Source organism: Medicago truncatula, chromosome 1, assembly GCF_003473485.1.
Source record: "Medicago truncatula cultivar Jemalong A17 chromosome 1, MtrunA17r5.0-ANR, whole genome shotgun sequence".
In the NCBI taxonomy this organism is placed as follows: domain Eukaryota; kingdom Viridiplantae; phylum Streptophyta; class Magnoliopsida; order Fabales; family Fabaceae; genus Medicago; species Medicago truncatula.
The window spans coordinates 7,623,550-7,643,622 of NC_053042.1; the positions used below are offsets into that span (position 1 = coordinate 7,623,550).

Below are 20,073 nucleotides of genomic sequence, written 5' to 3' on the forward strand. Positions count from 1 at the left end.
AAATAATGTTGCGTCTAACCAAGTTATCCTTAGTTGTTAATTTGTTGCGCAAAAGATGCAAAACATAAATAGACACCTAATTAAAACCTGTTTGTGTCAAACTCTGTCCAAGACTGTATCCCAACGGTTTTTGAGTTTTTTCTTTAAACTATAAAAGGATGTTATTGGTGGGATTAAGTACAATAGGTACTTTACTCACAAGTCAGGATTGAATACAAGTGTTATTTCCTCTAAAAAAAGTACAAGTTATTTTATTATTGCAATTATGAACTATTGTTATTTTATTAAGGTCAAATGCATTTAAAGGGCCTTTAAGTTTTTCATTTTTTCCAAAATGGTCTTTTAAGTTTCAAAGGTCCCAAACAAGTCCTTTTAGTTTTTGAATCGTTTCAAACAAGTCATATTGTAGATAACATAGTTGGTAATTGCTTCCTTGAACTCATCTTTGGTACCAAATCTGGCTCCTAACACCCACTTAAAATTAGTCATCTTTTTAGCCATGACAAATGGTGGATAATGCTCTTTGTTGCTATCATCTGAATCATCACCATCATCCTCTGAAAAGACTTGTTTGAAACGATTCAAAAACTAAAAGGACTTGTTTGGAACTTTTGAAAATTAAAGGACCACTTTGGGACTTTTGAAACTTAAATGACGACTTTGGAAAAAAGGAAAAACTTAAAAGACTTTAGATGCATTTGAACTTTTATTAATGCAATTCGGTTTTTGTCATTTAAGCAAAAACCAGGTACAGTGCTAGCATATTAAGTCCTCTCAGTCAATTTAGTAGTTCTAAGTAACAAAGGTAAAAGAGTTTTAAAGTATATTAGTAGTTTTTATACAAGTTAATGTAGCATGTATGCCAATATGGTGGAATAATTTTGGCCTTTAAAATGTTGCAAAAGATGCACAGAAGAAACTGGCAGAACTGTAGTTAGAGATTTTGAAAGCATGTAGTCATGTGGACTCCTTTTATTTCAAAAGCCTGTTAGCTATAAAAATGAGGTGCTAATTTCTTGAGTATTATCATATGAGGGCTGCTAAAATGTAGAACTTACTTTTCCTAAAATAATTATTTTTTTATCGTAAAGCTGTGGAGAATTATAAGTTGATGCAAGGTAGTAAAAATGAGAAGTCTAAATTGATATTATCCAAAGTAAGTGGTTTAAATTTTGATTTTGATTTTTTACGTGAATAATTAATTACTCACTACTTGTCAAAAACAAAATTAATTACTCACTATTATATGATATTTATCCTCAAAAATATCTACAAAATCTAGTGGTCAATTCAATTAGCTAATACAATTTGGGATTTCAAATCACATGCACACTACCAAAAACAGAAAACTCTCTTGCAGATAATAAAATGGATAAATAAACTCCTAGTTGCAGCAACAAAAAGTATATAGGTTAAAGTTTTGTCCAAAAACGAATATCATTATGTAATTGCACCATCCAACAACATAAAAGAAACACTACAGAGAATACAAAGTTATAACATTCTTATCATAACTGACATTAAAAAAGTAAATTCTAACAGAAGTAAATCTGTAAAAAAAGAAAAATTTGACATTTTAGAGTTTGAACTTCGGCAGAGCATTTCAGAATACTAGTGAACAACACATCCATGGCGCGAGTAGAGTTCCTTCTTTTCGTAACTCCAATCCCATGCAGGCGGAGCTTCTATCCTTCTCAATGATGGCCTTGAAACTACCATCTCGTCAACAATATTGCCATTCACTTTACCACAATTCTGCAAATTAATCTCTTTGAGTAGCGTGCAGTTTTCTACCACATGCTTCACTCCCTTTTCTGTGACATTATCACATCCTTTCAGTAACAGTTGTAAAAGTCCACCACAACTCTTTGAGATCATATAGAGTGCTTCATCATCAACACTTGTATATGATAAGTTCAAATGTCTAATGTTATGACATCTTCTTAAAATGTGAAAAATACCTTCTTTAGATATGTCATAGCAATTTTTCAAATCAAGCAGCTCTAAATTGGGAAAGATGGAAGCTAAGACTTTGATGTTTTCATCTCTTAACTGTAAACTGTGACCCAAACATAGAGACTTTAAGTTGGGGCTTACAACAAAATCCATCAAAGAATAAGAATTCTCCATATTATTTTTTGTGAAATATGTGTATTCCAGTTTAATCTCACTAAGTGAAGGATAGTTCTTAACGAGTGCAAACAGCGTTGCGAAGTTTCTTGATTCGTGATCGGTAAAGGATAAAGACCTCAATGTTGGTCTCTCATGGAGAGCTGAAAAAAATGCCAGCTTTGGTTATGCCATCACACTCAAACATGATAACCTCTTGGAGAAGCTTGCAGTTCTTAAACAAGTGAACAAGTGATATGTCGTTGATGTAGTAATGGTCAGAGAGATTAATCCTGGTGAGTTTGGAAAGTGCCAATGAAAGAGTCTCCAACCCATTAAGGAAGTTACTATGATCCTTAAATTTATTACGGGGATAACCCAGGTTGAGTTCTTCGAGCAAAGGGAAACATTCAGCAATGAGTAACAAGTCATTGCTATTGATAGAATCCATTTTGGAACAAGTGAGTGAGGTTAAAGTTGTAATATTTTGGGAGAAAGCTCGCAATCCAATTGCAGGGATGGTGGGTTGGTTGGAAATATCAAGTGATGTTAGGTTCAATGGGAAACAAGAGATTTCGCTAAGTAGCTTGTCGATATCAAGGCAGTTGCGAGCGAAGACAAGGGAGGTGAGGTTGGTGAACCTATGGAAAAGACGAGGGAGGAAGGAGAGTAGTCGGTGGTCAATTATGAGTGAGAATAAGAGAGGGTTGGTGATAGAGAGAAACTGTTTGGAAACGAGGGAGAGAGTCTTCAAATAACGGTTGTCGTCACCGTTGTTGAGAAATTTGAAGACAAGTTGCCAACATTCATCGGGTAAATAAAAAGCAGCGGTGGTTCTTTTTGGTTGAGAACTGAACCTCGTACGTGTGTTTCTCGAAGCAACCGATTGTTGTCTCTGCTTTTTCATGATGAAGGGGTTAGGGTTAGGTTAAGAAAAAGTGAGAAGTTTGGAACAACAACATGAAATTTATAAGGGAAATTATCGAGTGAATGTTTGTTGGACTTGTTTCCTATATAGTCGGCTGGTCGTTATTGATTCAACTCAAAATAAGTGTTTAGAAAAAATATCTTGTTGAATAATCAAACGAAACCAATCTATTTTGGTTTTGTCTAAGAACGGGTCAATTTTATCAAATTTTGGGCTAATGAAAGAAAAGTTATTTTTTGTGAAGAAAAAAAGAAAGAATTTTTCTTTTTAACTCCTCTCTCTACTATATTTTTCTCCTCAAATTATTTTTCCCTTTTATAGTATCAATCAATGCAATGATTCTTACTCTTTTCCATTAGCATACATTTATTTATTGTATTTCAATCATGCACCTACTTCACTACTATTATTCCCTCCGTTTATTTTTAAATGCACTTTACCCTCTCTTGTTTAGAGGGTAATTACCCTCTCATGATATCAATCAATCAAAATGTAATATACATAGGTAACATTAAATATCAAATAAATGAGTCGATTTTTTCTAAAAATAAAAGAGTTAATCTTAATCTTTTTTTTTTAAGGAGAGATAATCTATTTTTATTTAATTTTTTTTTAAACAACAAATGATTTTTTATATATATATATATTAAGGTGTTCAATCTAAATTAATTTACACCACAAGACTTATAACAAAAAAATTTACATCAAATTTCTTTCATCTGAATGTCCTTAAATTCATCAGTTACATCAAATTTCTTCCCTATTGATCAATTAATGTTTCTTTTTCATTCTTCTTTCCATTTTGATTGTTCAATTTTGTCATTCCAAACTGCCGCAATTTCCAATTATGTGAGAATTGTCGTTGTTTCTAGAACTGCGTCAGGTATCGTGACTTATTTTTTTTATTTAAACTGCCAACCTAATAAAATCTGCTAACACGCATAGACCTGCCTCACTATCAGCCAAAACCTTTAAGTCAAAACAAAAAAACAAAAGCCTCATCACATAACCATTTCAGCAGCATCCAAAAAAATGTTATATAGTAGACTCCCACAACATCACAGCGGCAACACCTGCTAGCAGCCCTCAAAGTACAACAGATGACTTACTCAATTGTTATAATTAACTACATCACAACCAAGAAAAATCAAATCAAAAAGAAAAATCAAGTCACCATACCTGAAAGAAATTTGATGTGAAATTTTAATTGTTCTAAGTCAGTCATGTAGTGTAAATTAATTAAGATTGAACACCTAAATATAATTAAGGCAAGATTACATTATGGGTCCTTATCTTATTTATTTGTAACACTTTGGTCCTTAATCTTTATTTTTTTCCCATTTAGGTCCTCTATCTCTCTTAGAAGCACATATACATCTTATTTTTGTGTTTAAAAGAAGATTCGAGGTGAATATAACATTAATTCATGATATTTGGAGATATATTTGTGTAATTTTTTTTTTATTCAATGAAGATGATGAAGATTCAAAAGAAGAAGATGAAGAAGATGAAGATGATGAACATCTTCATCATATTTTTGGATTTTTTTCATTTTTAATAAAAATATATTTAAAAAATAATATTATGTATTTTTTTTTTTAAAAATGAGAAAAATGATGTATATGTGCTTTTATAAGAGATAAAAGACCTAAACAGAAAAAAAAATAAAGATAAAGGACCAAAATGTTACAAATAAATAAGAAAAAGGACCTCTAATGTAATCATGTCTATAATTAAATAAAAATTAAAAGTATTAAAAATTACCTTATGATTATAATTGAATTTTTTTATAGAAAAAATTGAATCATTTATGACATTTAATGTTGTCAATATATATTAAATTTTGATTGGTTGATATCATGAGAGGGTAAATACCCTCTAGACAAGAGAGAGTAATCTAGAAAAAATCAGCTTTACTACATACTTTTTGTTACTATTTAACCATCATTCTGATAGTTTAAGAGTATATTTGGTGAATTATAACTTTTCTAAATTACTCTTACTTACTCACTCTCAATTAAACTAAGTAATGTTATATTTGAAAAATTCAAGTTTAATTTTTTTTTTCAAACAAAGTTTTTTTTAGACAAAATTTTGTTACCTATAATAATAGACCATGAAGGTTTTTTTGGATCAAGTAGTCAAATAGTTAGAAATTCACCTCTTAAAGCTAAGGTAAATAAGTGAGATGTCTGAGGTTCGAATCTCGTCCGCTGTATATTACAATGCATTGTCCCTGCCAATTGAGTTAAGCTCATGGAAATTGACCATGATGAGTTTAAATCCTACAAATGTGGCAAAGGAGTAATCTCCATTTCAACATACAAATCTATGTCATAGAGTGTGAATATAGTATTGTTGAAGCTAGTTGAGGCCTAAATGTTTATTGAAGGAGTGGGAGGGAAGTTAAATTTTGCTTAAGTGAAGAACATAGTTAAATTCTGGTTGATGTTAGGCTGGAACACATTTTACTTTGCTTTAAAATTATTAAAAAAAATTGTGTACAAAATTTAGACTTTTGATAATCGTTTGTGATCGAGAGAGATAGAGTGTGTGTGCAAAAAAATAAGAATTTTTAGAGAGAGACAAAGTGCTTATGGGAGAAAAGAAAAAAATAAGAATTTATTCGTGGTTTAAAATAAGGATATAATGGAAGAAAAAAAAACTTCAAATATCCACTTCTTAATTTGAGTGTACTATTTGCATTTCAGTAAATAAAATATATTTTACCATTTTTAGAGGAATTATCTGATATATATATATATATATATATAGAGATAGGATCCGTTGACACCAAGTGTCAACGGATTTGTTGACACCAAATCTCATCCATTAAATTGGTTTAATCTAAAGGTTATTAATTATTATAATGTGACATCAAAGTTATTTTACACACCTTATAACCTCTTGATTTATTTCCTTATCCGTTTTCTTGCCATATACCATTTATTGTTTTATTTTTTTTTTTGGATTTTTTTTTTGTCTCTGGATGCGATTCAAATAGAACTTCATCGTTCTCCTTGCTTTGAGTCTCTCACCATGTTGTTAATTTGTGGACTAATTCTGAGAGCCATGGTTCTATCCCTTTGCTATCTTTGTCTCTCTTTTTCAATGTTTTTTTTTTTCCTTTCTTTTTTCCTTCTAATATTAACCTAAAAAAATTCGAAATTGAAATGATTTGTTAAGAAGATGAATATTATATTAAAAATGAATAGATTAAATGAAATGATTCGAGATCGTGATCAAAATTTGGGGTTCTAAACTCATCTGATAGAAAATTTGGATCTTAATTTGATTGTAAGTTAGGGGATCTTGATTTGATTTCACTGTATATGGTAGAGAACATATCATGAGAAAACAAAAATGGTAATGCTAAAAAATAAAAATAAAAATAAAAACAGTAATGGAATATGGAGAGAAAACGGATAAGGAAATAAATCAAGAAGGAATAAGGTGTGGAAAATAATTTTGATTTCATAGACTTTTAAGTGAATAATTAATAGCCTTTAGATTAATTTGGTTTAATGGATGAGATTTGGTGTCAACGGATCCGTTGACACCTGGTGTCAACGGATCCTGTCTCATATATATATATATATATATATATATATATATATATATAAAGACATTTTAAATTAATAACAAAATTTATAACAATTGATGTTTAATATACTTAGAAGTTGGTACTTTAAAAATTTAGATTTTGTTAATCTAATATATATATTTGGGTTAAATAAGTTTTTTGTTCTTCCTTAAAAAAGAAAAAAATTCTTGTACTAAAAAATATAGTAAATTTTGAATTTACTCCCTAAAAATAAAAACATAATATTTCCATCCATCCAAAATATTGTCATTTTTTTTGTCCCAATTGAACATAATCTTAACATTTTCTTAACAATTGAATCATAATTTTGATTTTCGAAATTGTAAGGGTGGTCAATGAATTTGGTAGTCCAAATTTACTCAATAACATATTAGTCCCTCAAATTAAAGACTATCATCAATTTTGTCGTTTTGTAGCTATATATATCATTCAATCAATTTTGATGCAAAATAGAGATCAACAAAAGCGCTAAACAAATTTATGAAAACATACTTCAACTACACATTGTCATTATGACCTTCAATTTCAGAGACAAAAATGGTGATTCAATCACAATTTAATTGTTATGAAAGCCAACCAATATGTACCAACTTGCAAAACTGGAGCAAATTAACTATAGTCTCTCCTCTATGGAACTCCTGCATAGCCATCAGTCTCCTATTTTCTTCTTCAGTTGTGGACATCTCACAATTTTTCATCATTCCTTAATAGTTAGATATAATTTACTTTATCTTATAAGTGAAATTAACATCGATGTTATGTTTTTCATAGAAGTATTGTGATTCATTTGATTTATATGTCTGACCACTGCAGGTAATCGGAAATATGAACACTTGCTGAAATTTGAGAGAGCTTCTGAAAACCTTACATTCTTCAAAACAGATGTCTTGAAATATATTTGAATTTGTTTACTCCGTCGGATGCAGTGTTTACTATATTGTTAAAACTACTGAATTGATAGTGTTTACTTTTTATCTCTGCTAAGATTAACACTTATCTTGCTAACCAATCTATCTTGTTTTTTATGTATATATAATTAACTTTGTTTCGACTTCCCAAGTTACCAGCAAGCAAATTTGTGAATCACACTGACCTCTTGAAAGTCTCATTGCTGCCAGGTTTCAAACTAAATATTTCTAGGTTTTCTTTCTAAAAATCATTTGTTGCATAAATGATTATTATTGAAATGATATTTCTCTAATTTTTTTCTTCAGATTTTGGGAGTTTTTTCCAGCATAGTCCTTCATCTATTAACCATTAAAACTTTCAAATGGCAGAGAACGAATGGATGAGAGAATCAAATAACAAAAACAAACATATATTCACCAGAACTAAAAAAAAAAACAAATAAAACGATTGTGGGTGAGAAGATCGAACAAAAAATTATTATATCAACACGTGAATAAGTAAGAGACGAAATGGAAAATGAATCGTCGCTCATTGGTCTGCATCTTGGAATTAGAGGACCATAATGAATTTAAACTAAACAGTTATCTCTCATCGTGCGTTCCTGCATTACATAGATTCAAATACTAGTTGATAACAGACATAAAGCACACAGCATAAAATAAAAAGCAATCAACATAAAAAGGCTTAAAAAATCAAATAGCCAAATGAAACTTCAAACAACATAAGAAACCAAGTTATAGATCCAACCAATGTTGATTTTCGCCAAGTTCCCCTAATTCAGAATAAGAATCATAAACTTCAATTTAGTTCATAGACTAGATTAATAAACACCTTAAAAATGAGTCTAACATACTAACATAAATAAGAATCCACCAACTTAGATCAACAACATATTTAAACATCACCACTGCCGGACAACGAATGATAACAAAATACTAATTAGAATCTAAAGGACAAAAGCACAAAGTACAACAAATCCGTCCTTAGTCATGCACGCACAGTGATGATTTCGTTTGACACAAAATATCGTATAATGATTTTTTTATATGGAGTCCATATATTCAACTTTTGTGGACTGCATAAATAGCGAGAAACTGTTGGTGATAGAGAGAAACTGTTTAGAGACTCTAAACAGCGGTCATCCTCGCCATTGTTGAGGAACTTGAAGACATGTTTCCAACAGTCATCAGGTAAATAAAAATCAGCAGCACAAATTGTTGTTCTTGTTCTTTCTCTTTGACGATGAACCTCGTACTTCTGTTTTTGGAAGGAACCAATTGTCTATGCTTTTTCATGGTAATATGTGTTGCCACACTAACGGCTTAAGTTAGGGTTACGTTAGTGGTGACAACTAGGGTATCCATGGAAGAATGATGGGTAATTTATCCCAACCAATACACATTAGCCCCACGTAAGCACATATTCATGAACTATAAATTATGGGTAATTGACCCCACCAATAAATTGCTCATATTCATTGGTTGGTGGGTAAATTACCTACCATTTTTCAAAGGTAATTTAGAAAAAATCTACGTTAGTGAATGATAAAACAAATAGAAGGAAGAAGAAGTTGAACTTTTTGTTTTACAAGCCCATTTGTTATAGTTTTTTTAAAGAAAAAAGTCATTTTTTTTTAAATAATCACGAGTATTGTATTCGTTTTTTGATCTTGACATAAACTAATTTAGAGATTGTACGAAAAATCAGATTCTATCTTGCATTTGTGTACCGTAATAAAAATCACTTTATTTTAAAAAATAATGACAGCTTCTTACTTTTATTTTAATCCAATTTTTACGACCGTAAACAAACATAAAATAGATTATGATTTTTCATAAAATCTCTAAATTATTTTATGTCAAAATCACTTTTATTTATAATCCAACTCCTGAAATGTATGAGTTTTTTTAGTTTCAATTGAATCAGATGACTCGAGTTAGACTTGTGTATATTAAAAATAAAAACATATTTATTATTAAAAACCGGATTATGATTTTGTTTTCCGGAATGAATTGTTAATGTTTTTTGGATTTTGAATTCCGGAATGGTCTTTTTCCATAACTTTTACAATTTTAAGCTATGAAATTCGTAAAATAAATGCAAATAAACATATAAAACTGAAATAAAAAGACAAAAAGATAAAAACAACACATTTTATTGATATTTGAATAATACATTAAAATAATGTTGAAGCTTTTTACTTAAGAACCTAAAACTATTTCTAGGGGGTAAGCTATACCAGTGGGTCCTGCTGATATGACATAGCAGTAGCTTCACTGTTGGAGGGGAGACAGAGGGGGCACATGGGCTTCTAGGGAGCAAGAGATCATGATGGTCAAACTTACACCCAAGCAGACCAACCTCACACCCAGACTAACCCCTTCCCTATTGACTGATCATATGACCCCTGATGAATTTCCAAAGATGTCTCTTTCTATGAAAGGCCAACGATGGAAACACATCGTTGTAGAAGAGGAGAAGAGGAGGAGACGGTGGGAGAGGTTTGTGTGAGAAATGGTGGGGGAGATGGATGGTATTTATAGGAAGGGAGGGTTGAAAAACCATTAATGGTAGTAAAAAAACGTGTAAAAACAAGTTTTATAAAGCTGACCACCGCCCAAAATGTTTGCAAAACGTTTTCTTTGTGGTGCAGACCACCGGCCAAAACTTCTGATGTAGTCCAGAATATATAATTCGGATTCCACATAGATTCCAGATTTTATATTCTGGAAAAATACGATCATGACAAGGACCAAAGGGAAACTTAAGACTTTGTGTATGGTGAGTGTTGGTTCGGATTTTAGAATCCGGATTGCTTCAACATTGAATTCTTTTGTGTGGCCCACATTGCACCGACAATTTTAGCAGTCCACAACGCCCAGATACCTCTATAAATAGGGGTCCATGTTTTCATTACAAGTAAACTACACCAGAAGAAGAAAAAAAAATCATGAAACATCACCCCATCTGTTTAGGATTCACAACGATGTCACCCTCTCCGGGCTGAAGGATGAGCTGGATCAAATCAACCGTCAACTCAACCACAGAGACACGAGGAGGGTGGTCGGTGTTGAATATCGATGTCCATTGTCCGACTCAGTCGGATCTCTTCGCTTCAGCCGGATGAAACTCACGAACCAAGACGACGCGAGAACCATGTTCTCTGTCTTTGGTCAACACAATATTAGAGGACCGATCGAGTTGGACGTTTCGTTGGTTAGATCTGCTGAACAAATTATGGATAGTTTGAACCGACCCATGATCTACGAAGAGATCAGGGCACTCCTAGAACCACCAGACGAAGAAATTAATTTAGATGATCTGTGATAATGTGTTATGTTTTAATTAATCGCATGTTTCATGTTGTTTTAATTGCATGTTAGTTATGTGTTGTTGAATTAAGTTGTTGCATTATTTTTTGAATAATATATATTATTCAAACTTTCATTATGTTTTAATTTACGTCAAAGATGTTCATTTAATCGATAAAATAATTGAATATATGTAGTTCGGATTATAAAATCCGGATTTACATAGAGCGTAAGTGTATTCCGAATTTCGAATTCCGGAAAGCATCATCATAGGATCCTTTTGTATGGACCACATTGCACCAAGAGTTTATGTGGTCCACAACATCCAAGGACCTCTATAAATACACCCTCTCTGATTTTCAGCTTCAATACCAGAAAAACACACAAACACCCCAAAGAAAACCATGCAAATTCTTGTCATTAAGCTGAGGATCTTTCTCACACGGTCGCAAATAGATGAGTTAGCTCTCTATTTGACTGCGTGATGAAGATCTTCAGCATGCTGTCAAAATTAAAATACAAACAAACACACCAAAGAGACCATGCAAATTTTTGTCATTAAGCGGATGATCTTTCTCACGCTGTCGCAAATAGATAGCTCTCTATTTGGCCGCATCCGCGTGATGAAGATCCTCCGCATGCTGACAAAAATATATAGATACATTTATGGTTGTTCTATATTTGAATATCAAGAGGTTTCTATGAGCTAGATTATTGCAGCCTGCCAGATGAATATGTCATTTGGCAAGGCAGCAGGATCTAGATCAGAGAAATCCTCTTGAAACACCTTGCCTTTCTTCATTATGTTGCTGATCTAAAAGATTCATCATTTATGTTATTATGATTTTTTTTTAACTTTTTATTTGTCTTATGTTGCTTCTTTTTATGTTATGTACCTTTGTTCTATTTTTTTCCAAGCCATTCGCCAAGAAAACACTCCAAATAAAAGGGCCTGATGTAGTTCGGACTTTAAAATCCGGAACAACTTCATGTTATCCGGATTATAAAATCCGGAACACCTTAGTAACATTTTGGCCGGTGACGTTTCACCAAAGGTTTGGCCGGTTAGTGGAGTTTTAATGCGTTTTTTGGACGGTTTTGAATAAAAAATACGTTTTCCTTTACTTCCAAATGACCTATGACTTGTTTTAGGCTATAAAAAGGTTTGGATCTTCAACATTTTCCTTCATTCTTCTTCACCTCCTTGAGTCCTTTCTTACCTTTTCTTCAAAAAAAAAAAAAAGTTTTTTAGGTAGCTTTTAGGAGTGTTTGTGGTGTCATGGTCATTGTTGGTCACTCATACGACCCCTGCAATTGCATTGCAGCTTATGTTGGGGTCTATAACGATCAACAACGACCCTTGACATCAAAGAAAGACACAAATTTCATATCGCATGCGTACGGATTTTATTTTCCAGAAACACTAACAATCTGGTCCGGAAAACGTAATCCGGACCAAGGATATTTTTGGAATTTTTGCAAAGCGCGCGAGAAGGCAGCAGGGTGGGAAAAGTAAATCTCTAGTCATAATTAGAAGCATACTGGGCTTTCTCTTGCATTTGGTTTAGCCTACAGCTGCAGTAGAATTTTATTTTGGGCAGTGCTCTTTAGCACCTCAAAATTGCTCACTTTCACTTTTCTAAAAATACATTGTCGAAAGTTATGATTTGATCGGCTAAAACAAATTTTGTACAATTATCTTCAAACTCTTAACTTTTTTAACGATTTTTATGAGACAAGTTTAGAACATTACGAAAGGTACATTTACTAAAATTTAGAATTTTTTAACATGAAATGAATTTAATATGAATTTTTTTAAACGAGAAAAGTTCAAGATAAAATTAACAAAAATATGGACATAGAAATCAAATTTTGAGATAATTTTTTACGGATGAATTTTTATTAATGTTTTTAACACGTCTACAAGAAATTGTTCAAAAGCATAAGAATTTAAACATAACTAAACAAATTTGGATTTAGTAGGGACTAAAATTGAGTGCATAGATTTTCTATAGGGATTAAAAAAACTATTAAAATTAAGCAAAGAATAAACATTAAAAATCTCAATTTTATAGGACCAAAAACATATTTAACCTTTTTATAAAAGACAATTTTTGTGTACAGTATAAAAGACATTTTTTGTGTACAGTATAAAAGACAAGTTCCATTTTAATAATAAAATGACAAGTTTGAAAAAAATAATTTATTAATTTTTGAACTTTTATACTTCTGATTTTATTTTTTGGAAATAAACAAAAATTTTATTTATTGAGAATGTGAGAGTACAATTGAGCTTGGATTTAATTAGGCTTGTCAATTCAATATCTATTATTCCCTAAAAAAAAAAAATCTATATCTATTATTCTCTTTATGTACTAATATAGGTACAGTTTGCCTTTACTTTTTTTTTTTTCCTACTCCTCTATACTTTTAAGAAAAAGACATTCTAAACACAATTTAAATTATGTTCTCAACAAAAAAAAAAAACTTTTAATCATTTTCGTTCAAGCAAAGGTTCAATCTTCAAGACATAGAATTTATTAACCCAAATTTGGGCCAATAAGGCGCCAATCTACATATACCCACTATATACACCGTTGAAGAGTCGTGATATACAAGATAATACGCCCATAGCACATATTAACCCTTTACATTATCCAATGATCGCCTAACCATCGAGCTATAAGGGTAAAACCGACATATCTACTTATATATATATAGTGTTCCACCGTAAAATAGGGTACACACTCTTATTATGATAAATTCTCCTTAAAGCACATAGAAACTTCATTGATTTGAGTGTTGGAGTGTCTTTGTTAAAACATCCCTAGCATTGGGGAAGGATAATCGTCAACCATCGCTGAAGTTGCGTAACACCTCCTTTGATCGACACTTATGTTCTCCGTCAAGAATAGTGACATTGTTTATGGAATCAAAGTTCTAAATCGTTCCCCAAAACCTCTTTACATTCGCTAACCGCAATGCCACACAACACACCTGCACCAATTATTTATGCGATGAATATTGAACCACCTTCCAAACATGTGGAAAAACATGTGTTAACGCCTATTGACACCCTTAAAAGTCACAAAGATCAACCCAATCTGCATCAGAGATCATTTGGAAGATCTTTACCTATTAATTGGCTAGGAATCATAAATGCTCAGATAAAAAACTCAACGATTGGACCTGGTGGAAAATATACATAACCACCAATCATCACACCTTGTGCATCTTTGACGTGCGCACAGCTGAAGCGTGCTCCACTAGAAGCAAAATAAAAGTCTATCCACGACGACAATGCTTCCAAACACCGGAGACATTGTAGTCCTTCTCGACACAACGATCACCATCATAAACAATAATTCACCCCCTCGTCATGAAGGCGATGGTGGATGTGGAAGAAGCGACTCCAACCCATAACTCGCGCAACAGGACAGATCGTCATTCATCCCCATAAAAGAAACAGTGACATGCATTAGGCTCTCCATAATATTTTGACTGTGAGGATAATTTGTTTGAAAATGGATCGTTCATCATATCATAAAGATAATCATAGAACCATTTCTTGGTCGTTCAGGAAACCACCTACAATGGAGATATACGAAGGGTTAACTGATTTTGGGTTATGTTTAAACTTTTCCGCGAACTCTCTAATCGTCAAATTGAAATGCTTTAGAAAAGAAAATTATAATGGTTTTACTTTAAGGATGATTACAAATGTTTATATCTAAAGTTTTTAGTTGTTTTTAAAAATAAAATAAAAAAACGCATCATTGCTATTAAAAATCGGAATGTTACCGGACAAGACAAGAAACAAATTATATTTTTTTTTAAAGGAAGAAACAATTTATCTAAAACATCTAAGTTTGATATCTGTCATAAATAATCGTCAAGAATTCAAATTAAGTTGTTCAAGTAAACCATGTCTTTCAATAACAATGGTATACGCATACTAATCAAAATTTAAAAGGAGAAAGAGGAAAAATGGAAAATCGATCTTGGATATCTATCATGTAGTTAAGGAGGGGACCCTAAGACCAAGTTGGCGATCGAGACTAACCACATGGCATTGTGCATGCAAGACAATGACACATCCATCTACAGTATAAATTCTTGTGACAATTAACATATATGGAGATTGAGTGCCCATATTCAAACATGCATTACTTTATATATCACATTGTTCATTTTTAATCAAACTAGTTTATGAAAATAAATTAATGAACGCTATAAGTTAATCAAAAGAAAGCTCTTCCACAACACACAGTTTTAATGGAGATGTTCATGCATATCATAATGAGTGTAACAACCAAACAATCTAACAACTATATATTAATAAGTTTTCTTCAAAACATTTTTTTTTTCTCAAAGAATAAATCAAATGGTCACATGCATTAACTATTTTCTTTACGATTATATAAAGAGAATGAAAAAGTATTATTGTTTCGTTATTTTAAGAAAAAATATATAGGTGCGCCCACAAACTTGAAAACGTGATGGATTATTGAATTATAATTTTCACAAGCATAACCTACAAATAAACATATATAATGAAAAAAATTTAACATAGATACTGACGTCACCTTTCAGTATTTTGCATTTACAAGAGAATTTCTTTCTCAATAAAATAAAGGTGTTTGTTTTTTGGAAGAAAAAAAATGGAGATTTTTAGCTGCCATATATAGTTTGAACTTCAAAATAGAGTCATGCATGACTTGTCCTACAAGATCACTGGCGTGTGGAAATGCACAATTAATTAAATGTGAAAAGAGTTTGAGGCGTAAGCTTTATTTTAGAATCGTGCAAGCAATTGTTCATTTAATAGTTATTGAAAATAAAATGTTTATAAATTTATGGAAACTAATAAATCCAAAATATAAATTAAAATAATTGTGATTGATTGAATGTATATGACGAAACTAAAAGAGGTTAAGGAGCACCTCTAACTAAGATCATCATCCGATAGCAAAAAGGTCAAAACATGACAGGCTAATCAAATTAAATATTCGTTTCAAAATATACATCACAGTCAACTATTTCACACGTGTCAATGCATAATTTTGACGGCTAAAATCTTTAATTATCTAAAGTAAAAAATTATAAAAATTTAATATTTATCAAAACAAATCAAACAACATCTTACACACTAACATTTATATTTATATATTAGTTAAAAAGTAGAGTTAAAGTAAATTATAATGCAACATATATTTTAAAACGAAGGGAGTAATTGATTAATTAAATTTACATCAAAAGATGAAGAATGACCCTTGTGGATGAGAAAATGCACACACGTAAACATGGTCAGTAAAAGTTCTGCAATCAAACAATAAGAAAAGATTGAATCTATGTAAAAAGTTTCTTTTGCACAACATATAGCGGTGTGTATTTCTTTTTTTTCTTTCTTTCACAGCAACATAGAAATACATGGATTTGGATTTGTTGTGGTCATTCCGAGCACCCACGTAGTTGAGCATCATCGGTCATCCGATCTTGATTGAATGGTCCGGTCCATACAAAATAGATTTAATTTTAATTTATGACTTCAACTATGTCGAGATTAAATTAGAACCATTTAAATAAGATTGGGCGACCGATGATACTTGACTGTGTGATTGCTTGTTTGATCAGAGCAATTTCAGGTCCAAAGTACATGTAGTTTACCAAACCCTGGTGAAAGTGAGGAATCAAACTTTATTATCACCTAGTAAAATTACACCAATCTAAGAGCATTTGAATGAGATGGTGGTGTATCTCTTTTAACTTAATCAAATGTTCTGAAGTCGAATTCAATTTTGGAATGGAACAATATTATCTTTTAACGAAGAGTTTTATAGTTTATTATGATCCTATCAAGCTTATGGATTAATTTTTAAAATAGCCCGCAAAGATATCAATCAAGACGGTGGCTTAATACCAATCAAGTGTGACATGAGTCACATGTGGTATCGATCCATACACTACTTAAACCCCATGAGCTGCAAATAGCAAACACAAATTGTTATTTCTATTCACTTCATTACAATTTCGTTTCTTTCTATTCTATAGTGACAACAATAATGACCACCGCTACCTACCTCCTCTTCCTTCTTCCAATTCTCATAACCACCATCACCACCACCCCATATCTGGTAGCCGCCGGTAATGGTCAATGGCAAGTACTACAAAAAAGCATCGGCATTGTAGCCATGCACATGCAACTTCTTCACAACGATCGCATTGTCATATTTGATCGTACTGACTTTGGCTTATCCAAACTCCCTTTACCTAACGGAAAGTGTCGTCATGACCCCAGAGAAACCACCGTTAAAACCGATTGCACGGCTCATTCGGTCGAATATAACATCAAATCCAACACTTTCCGTCCATTGTTTGTTCAAACCGACGTTTGGTGTTCATCCGGTAGTGTGAATCCTAAAGGAACACTTGTCCAAACCGGAGGCTACAATGACGGAGACCGAACTATTCGTATGTTCGATACTTGTAACAACTGTGATTGGCAGGAATTTGACGGCGGACTTGCTGCTCGGAGATGGTATGCCACCAATCATATTCTGCCCGACGGACGTCAAATTATCATTGGCGGTAGAAAACAATTTAACTATGAATTTTACCCTAAAAACAACATTGGTGTATATCGTTTGCCGTTTTTGGAACAGACTAATGATGCTGGTGCAGAGAATAATTTGTATCCATTTGTTATTCTCAATGTGGATGGCAACCTCTTCATCTTTGCTAACAACAGAGCTATCCTCTTTGATTATACTAAGGTATTATTTTACTTTGCATTATGTTTGTTAAGGTTGCTTCTTTTTTACATTTGAACTAAACAAAGATAGCTTTAGCTAGTATATGTTTTTCTTTTGTGGTTTTAATTATTTGGTGTGAACTTTCCAATTTTGACGTGATCTTTAATATTTTATTTAACTTGAAATCATATTAAAACAACTAATTTCTTGCACTTCTTTTATATCAAAATTTATTTACATTTGATAATCAATATACGCAAGCACGCACGTATACTTTGTAACGTTCTACTTTGCTTATACTTAATTATTAGTCTTGTTTTTATTTCTGACGTATACTTTGTAACGTTCTACTTTTAATGCATGTCCTCAAAGGTCAAAACTAAGTGTCAACATATTTTTGTTTTTTTTCTATTTTAAGTTTTGCTACGTTGGATTGATGATGTTTTTAACTTGTGTATCAAATTTAACTAGAATGTAGTGGTGAGAACATTTCCTCAAATCCCAGGTGGGGACCCTAGGAGTTATCCAAGCTCAGGTTCAGGGGTACTATTGCCATTGAAGAATCTACAATCAAAGTTTATAGAAGCTGAGGTTTTGATTTGTGGTGGAGCTCCAAAAGGATCTTATCAAAAAGCATCAAAGCGTGAGTTTCTTGGAGCTTTGAATACTTGTGCCCGAATCAAAATAACCGACCCAAATCCAACATGGGTTGTGGAGACCATGCCTAGGGCTAGAGTAATGGGTGACATGGTAATGCTCCCAAATGGGGATGTTTTGATAATTAATGGAGCGGGTTCAGGGACGGCGGGGTGGGAATACGGACGAGACCCAGTTCTAAATCCGGTTCTTTACAAAACTAATAACCCAATAGGAGCACGATTTGAATTACAAAACCCATCTCATACACCTCGAATGTATCATTCCACTGCAATTTTGGTTCGTGATGGTAGGGTTCTTGTTGGTGGTAGCAACCCTCACATTGGTTACAATTTTAACAATGTGTTGTTTCCAACTGAACTTAGTATCGAAGCTTTTTCTCCTTCTTACCTTGAACCTCGCTTCGCGAATGTTCGTCCAAGGATTGTGGCTTCTACTTCGGAATTGCAAAAGCACGGTCAAAAGTTGGGATTGCGATTTCAAGTAAAAGCAGCATTGGATAAGAATTTGGTATATGTTACGATGTTGGCACCACCTTTTAACACACACTCATTCTCCATGAATCAGAGGTTGTTGGTGTTGGAGTCAAACAAAGTGAATATTGTGGAGGGAACAACGTATGATGTTCAGGTTACTATGCCGGGTTCACCTATTCTTGCGCCTCCTGGATTTTATCTACTATTTGTGGTTCATAAAGAAATTCCTAGTGAAGGAATTTGGATACAAATACTTTAATTTTCAAATGCAACTGTGTGGTAAATAATAAATTTGCTTTTATATTATCAAAGAAAGTTTGTTTATTACCCTCTCTAATCTCTGTTATGAGAATTTTTTTAGAGATTTATTTGATCTCATATACAAAAGAAGTGTATGTTGTTAAATGCTTCCTCTAAAAAAAATTGTTGCTTAATGCTTGGTTTACCCTAGTGTTTGTACTTTTTTATATATATTTTTTTTAAGGAAGGATTTTTTATATAAGTTGGTACATTTCGTCATTTAAAATTTTTCATGCTTGAAGGATACTTAAATAATCTAAAAAAATCAATAAATGAAACTTTACGGTTATGATGTTTATGATTTTTTTTCTTATAATTGGGACCCAAAAAAATATTTTGATTGTCGGTAGCTAGTATAAACATCTCCTAACTGAATAATGATATGAGCCAAATTTGGTGAATTCTTTTCGAGTAGGAGTAGTTTTTTATTTATTTTTTAAATAAGAGTCGGAGTAAACTTTAGAAGCAAGAAAGATGAATAGAAATTAAACAAAAAGGGGTTAATGAATTATCAAATGACACATAGCTCATTTCAAGAAAGGGACATACACCTAAAAAAATTATCGATAAACGAATTGAGTTTTCTTTTTTATTAGTCACAATTAGGTCGAGGTTGAATGTATGATATTACTCCCTTAAGTTGTATGTCGTTTTGACAATTTACACGTATTAAAAAATGTAATTAATTTTGTGTGGGAAAGCGATATTATGAGTTGTTTTACAAAATTGTCCTTAATAAATTATATAAGAAAGATAAATGAAAAAATTAAAAGAAGGGAGAGTAATAAATAGTTAAGGATACAATATGAAAAGTAACATTAATGTTTCATTGATATTGTAAAACGACAAATAATTTGCGACAAATTTTTTTCTCTAAAGCGACATACAATTTGGGACGGAGGGAGTATGATTGAAAAATTATACACAATTCCTTTTTGAAGTACCAATTTCCTTAGAGGTGTCCTTTTTGAAGTACCAATTTCCTTTTTTTTTTTAACATGCTAAAATGGATTATATTAAGAAAACC

At 32.0% G+C, this 20,073-nt stretch overlaps 2 protein-coding genes across 2 annotated transcripts; one reads left to right on the forward strand and one right to left on the reverse strand.

Moving 5' to 3' along the window:
• Positions 1-1,431: 1,431 nt before the first annotated feature.
• On the reverse strand, positions 1,432-3,036 carry LOC11419229 (F-box protein At1g47056). The gene has a single exon (XM_024774196.2). The coding sequence runs from the start codon at positions 3,014-3,016 to the stop codon at positions 2,264-2,266; it is 753 nt and encodes a 250-aa protein (XP_024629964.1). The 5' UTR covers positions 3,017-3,036; the 3' UTR covers positions 1,432-2,263.
• A 13,818-nt stretch (positions 3,037-16,854) lies between these two features.
• Positions 16,855-19,191, forward strand: LOC11414559 (aldehyde oxidase GLOX1). Its single transcript, XM_003589331.4, has 2 exons — positions 16,855-17,634; positions 18,085-19,191. Exons 1-2 carry the CDS (start codon positions 16,924-16,926, stop codon positions 19,003-19,005), a joined length of 1,632 nt encoding a protein of 543 aa, XP_003589379.1. The 5' UTR covers positions 16,855-16,923; the 3' UTR covers positions 19,006-19,191.
• The last annotated feature ends 882 nt before the right edge of the window (positions 19,192-20,073 follow it).

Bases quoted from the DNA above. Each gene is read 5' to 3' on its own strand.
- LOC11414559 (XM_003589331.4), top strand. From the start codon at position 16,924: ATGACCACCGCTACCTACCTCCTCTTCCTTCTTCCAATTCTCATAACC. The intron at 17,635-18,084 runs GTATTATTTTAC...AAATTTAACTAG, and splicing joins TCCTCTTTGATTATACTAAG to AATGTAGTGGTGAGAACATT.
- LOC11419229 (XM_024774196.2), bottom strand. From the start codon at position 3,016: ATGAAAAAGCAGAGACAACAATCGGTTGCTTCGAGAAACACACGTACG.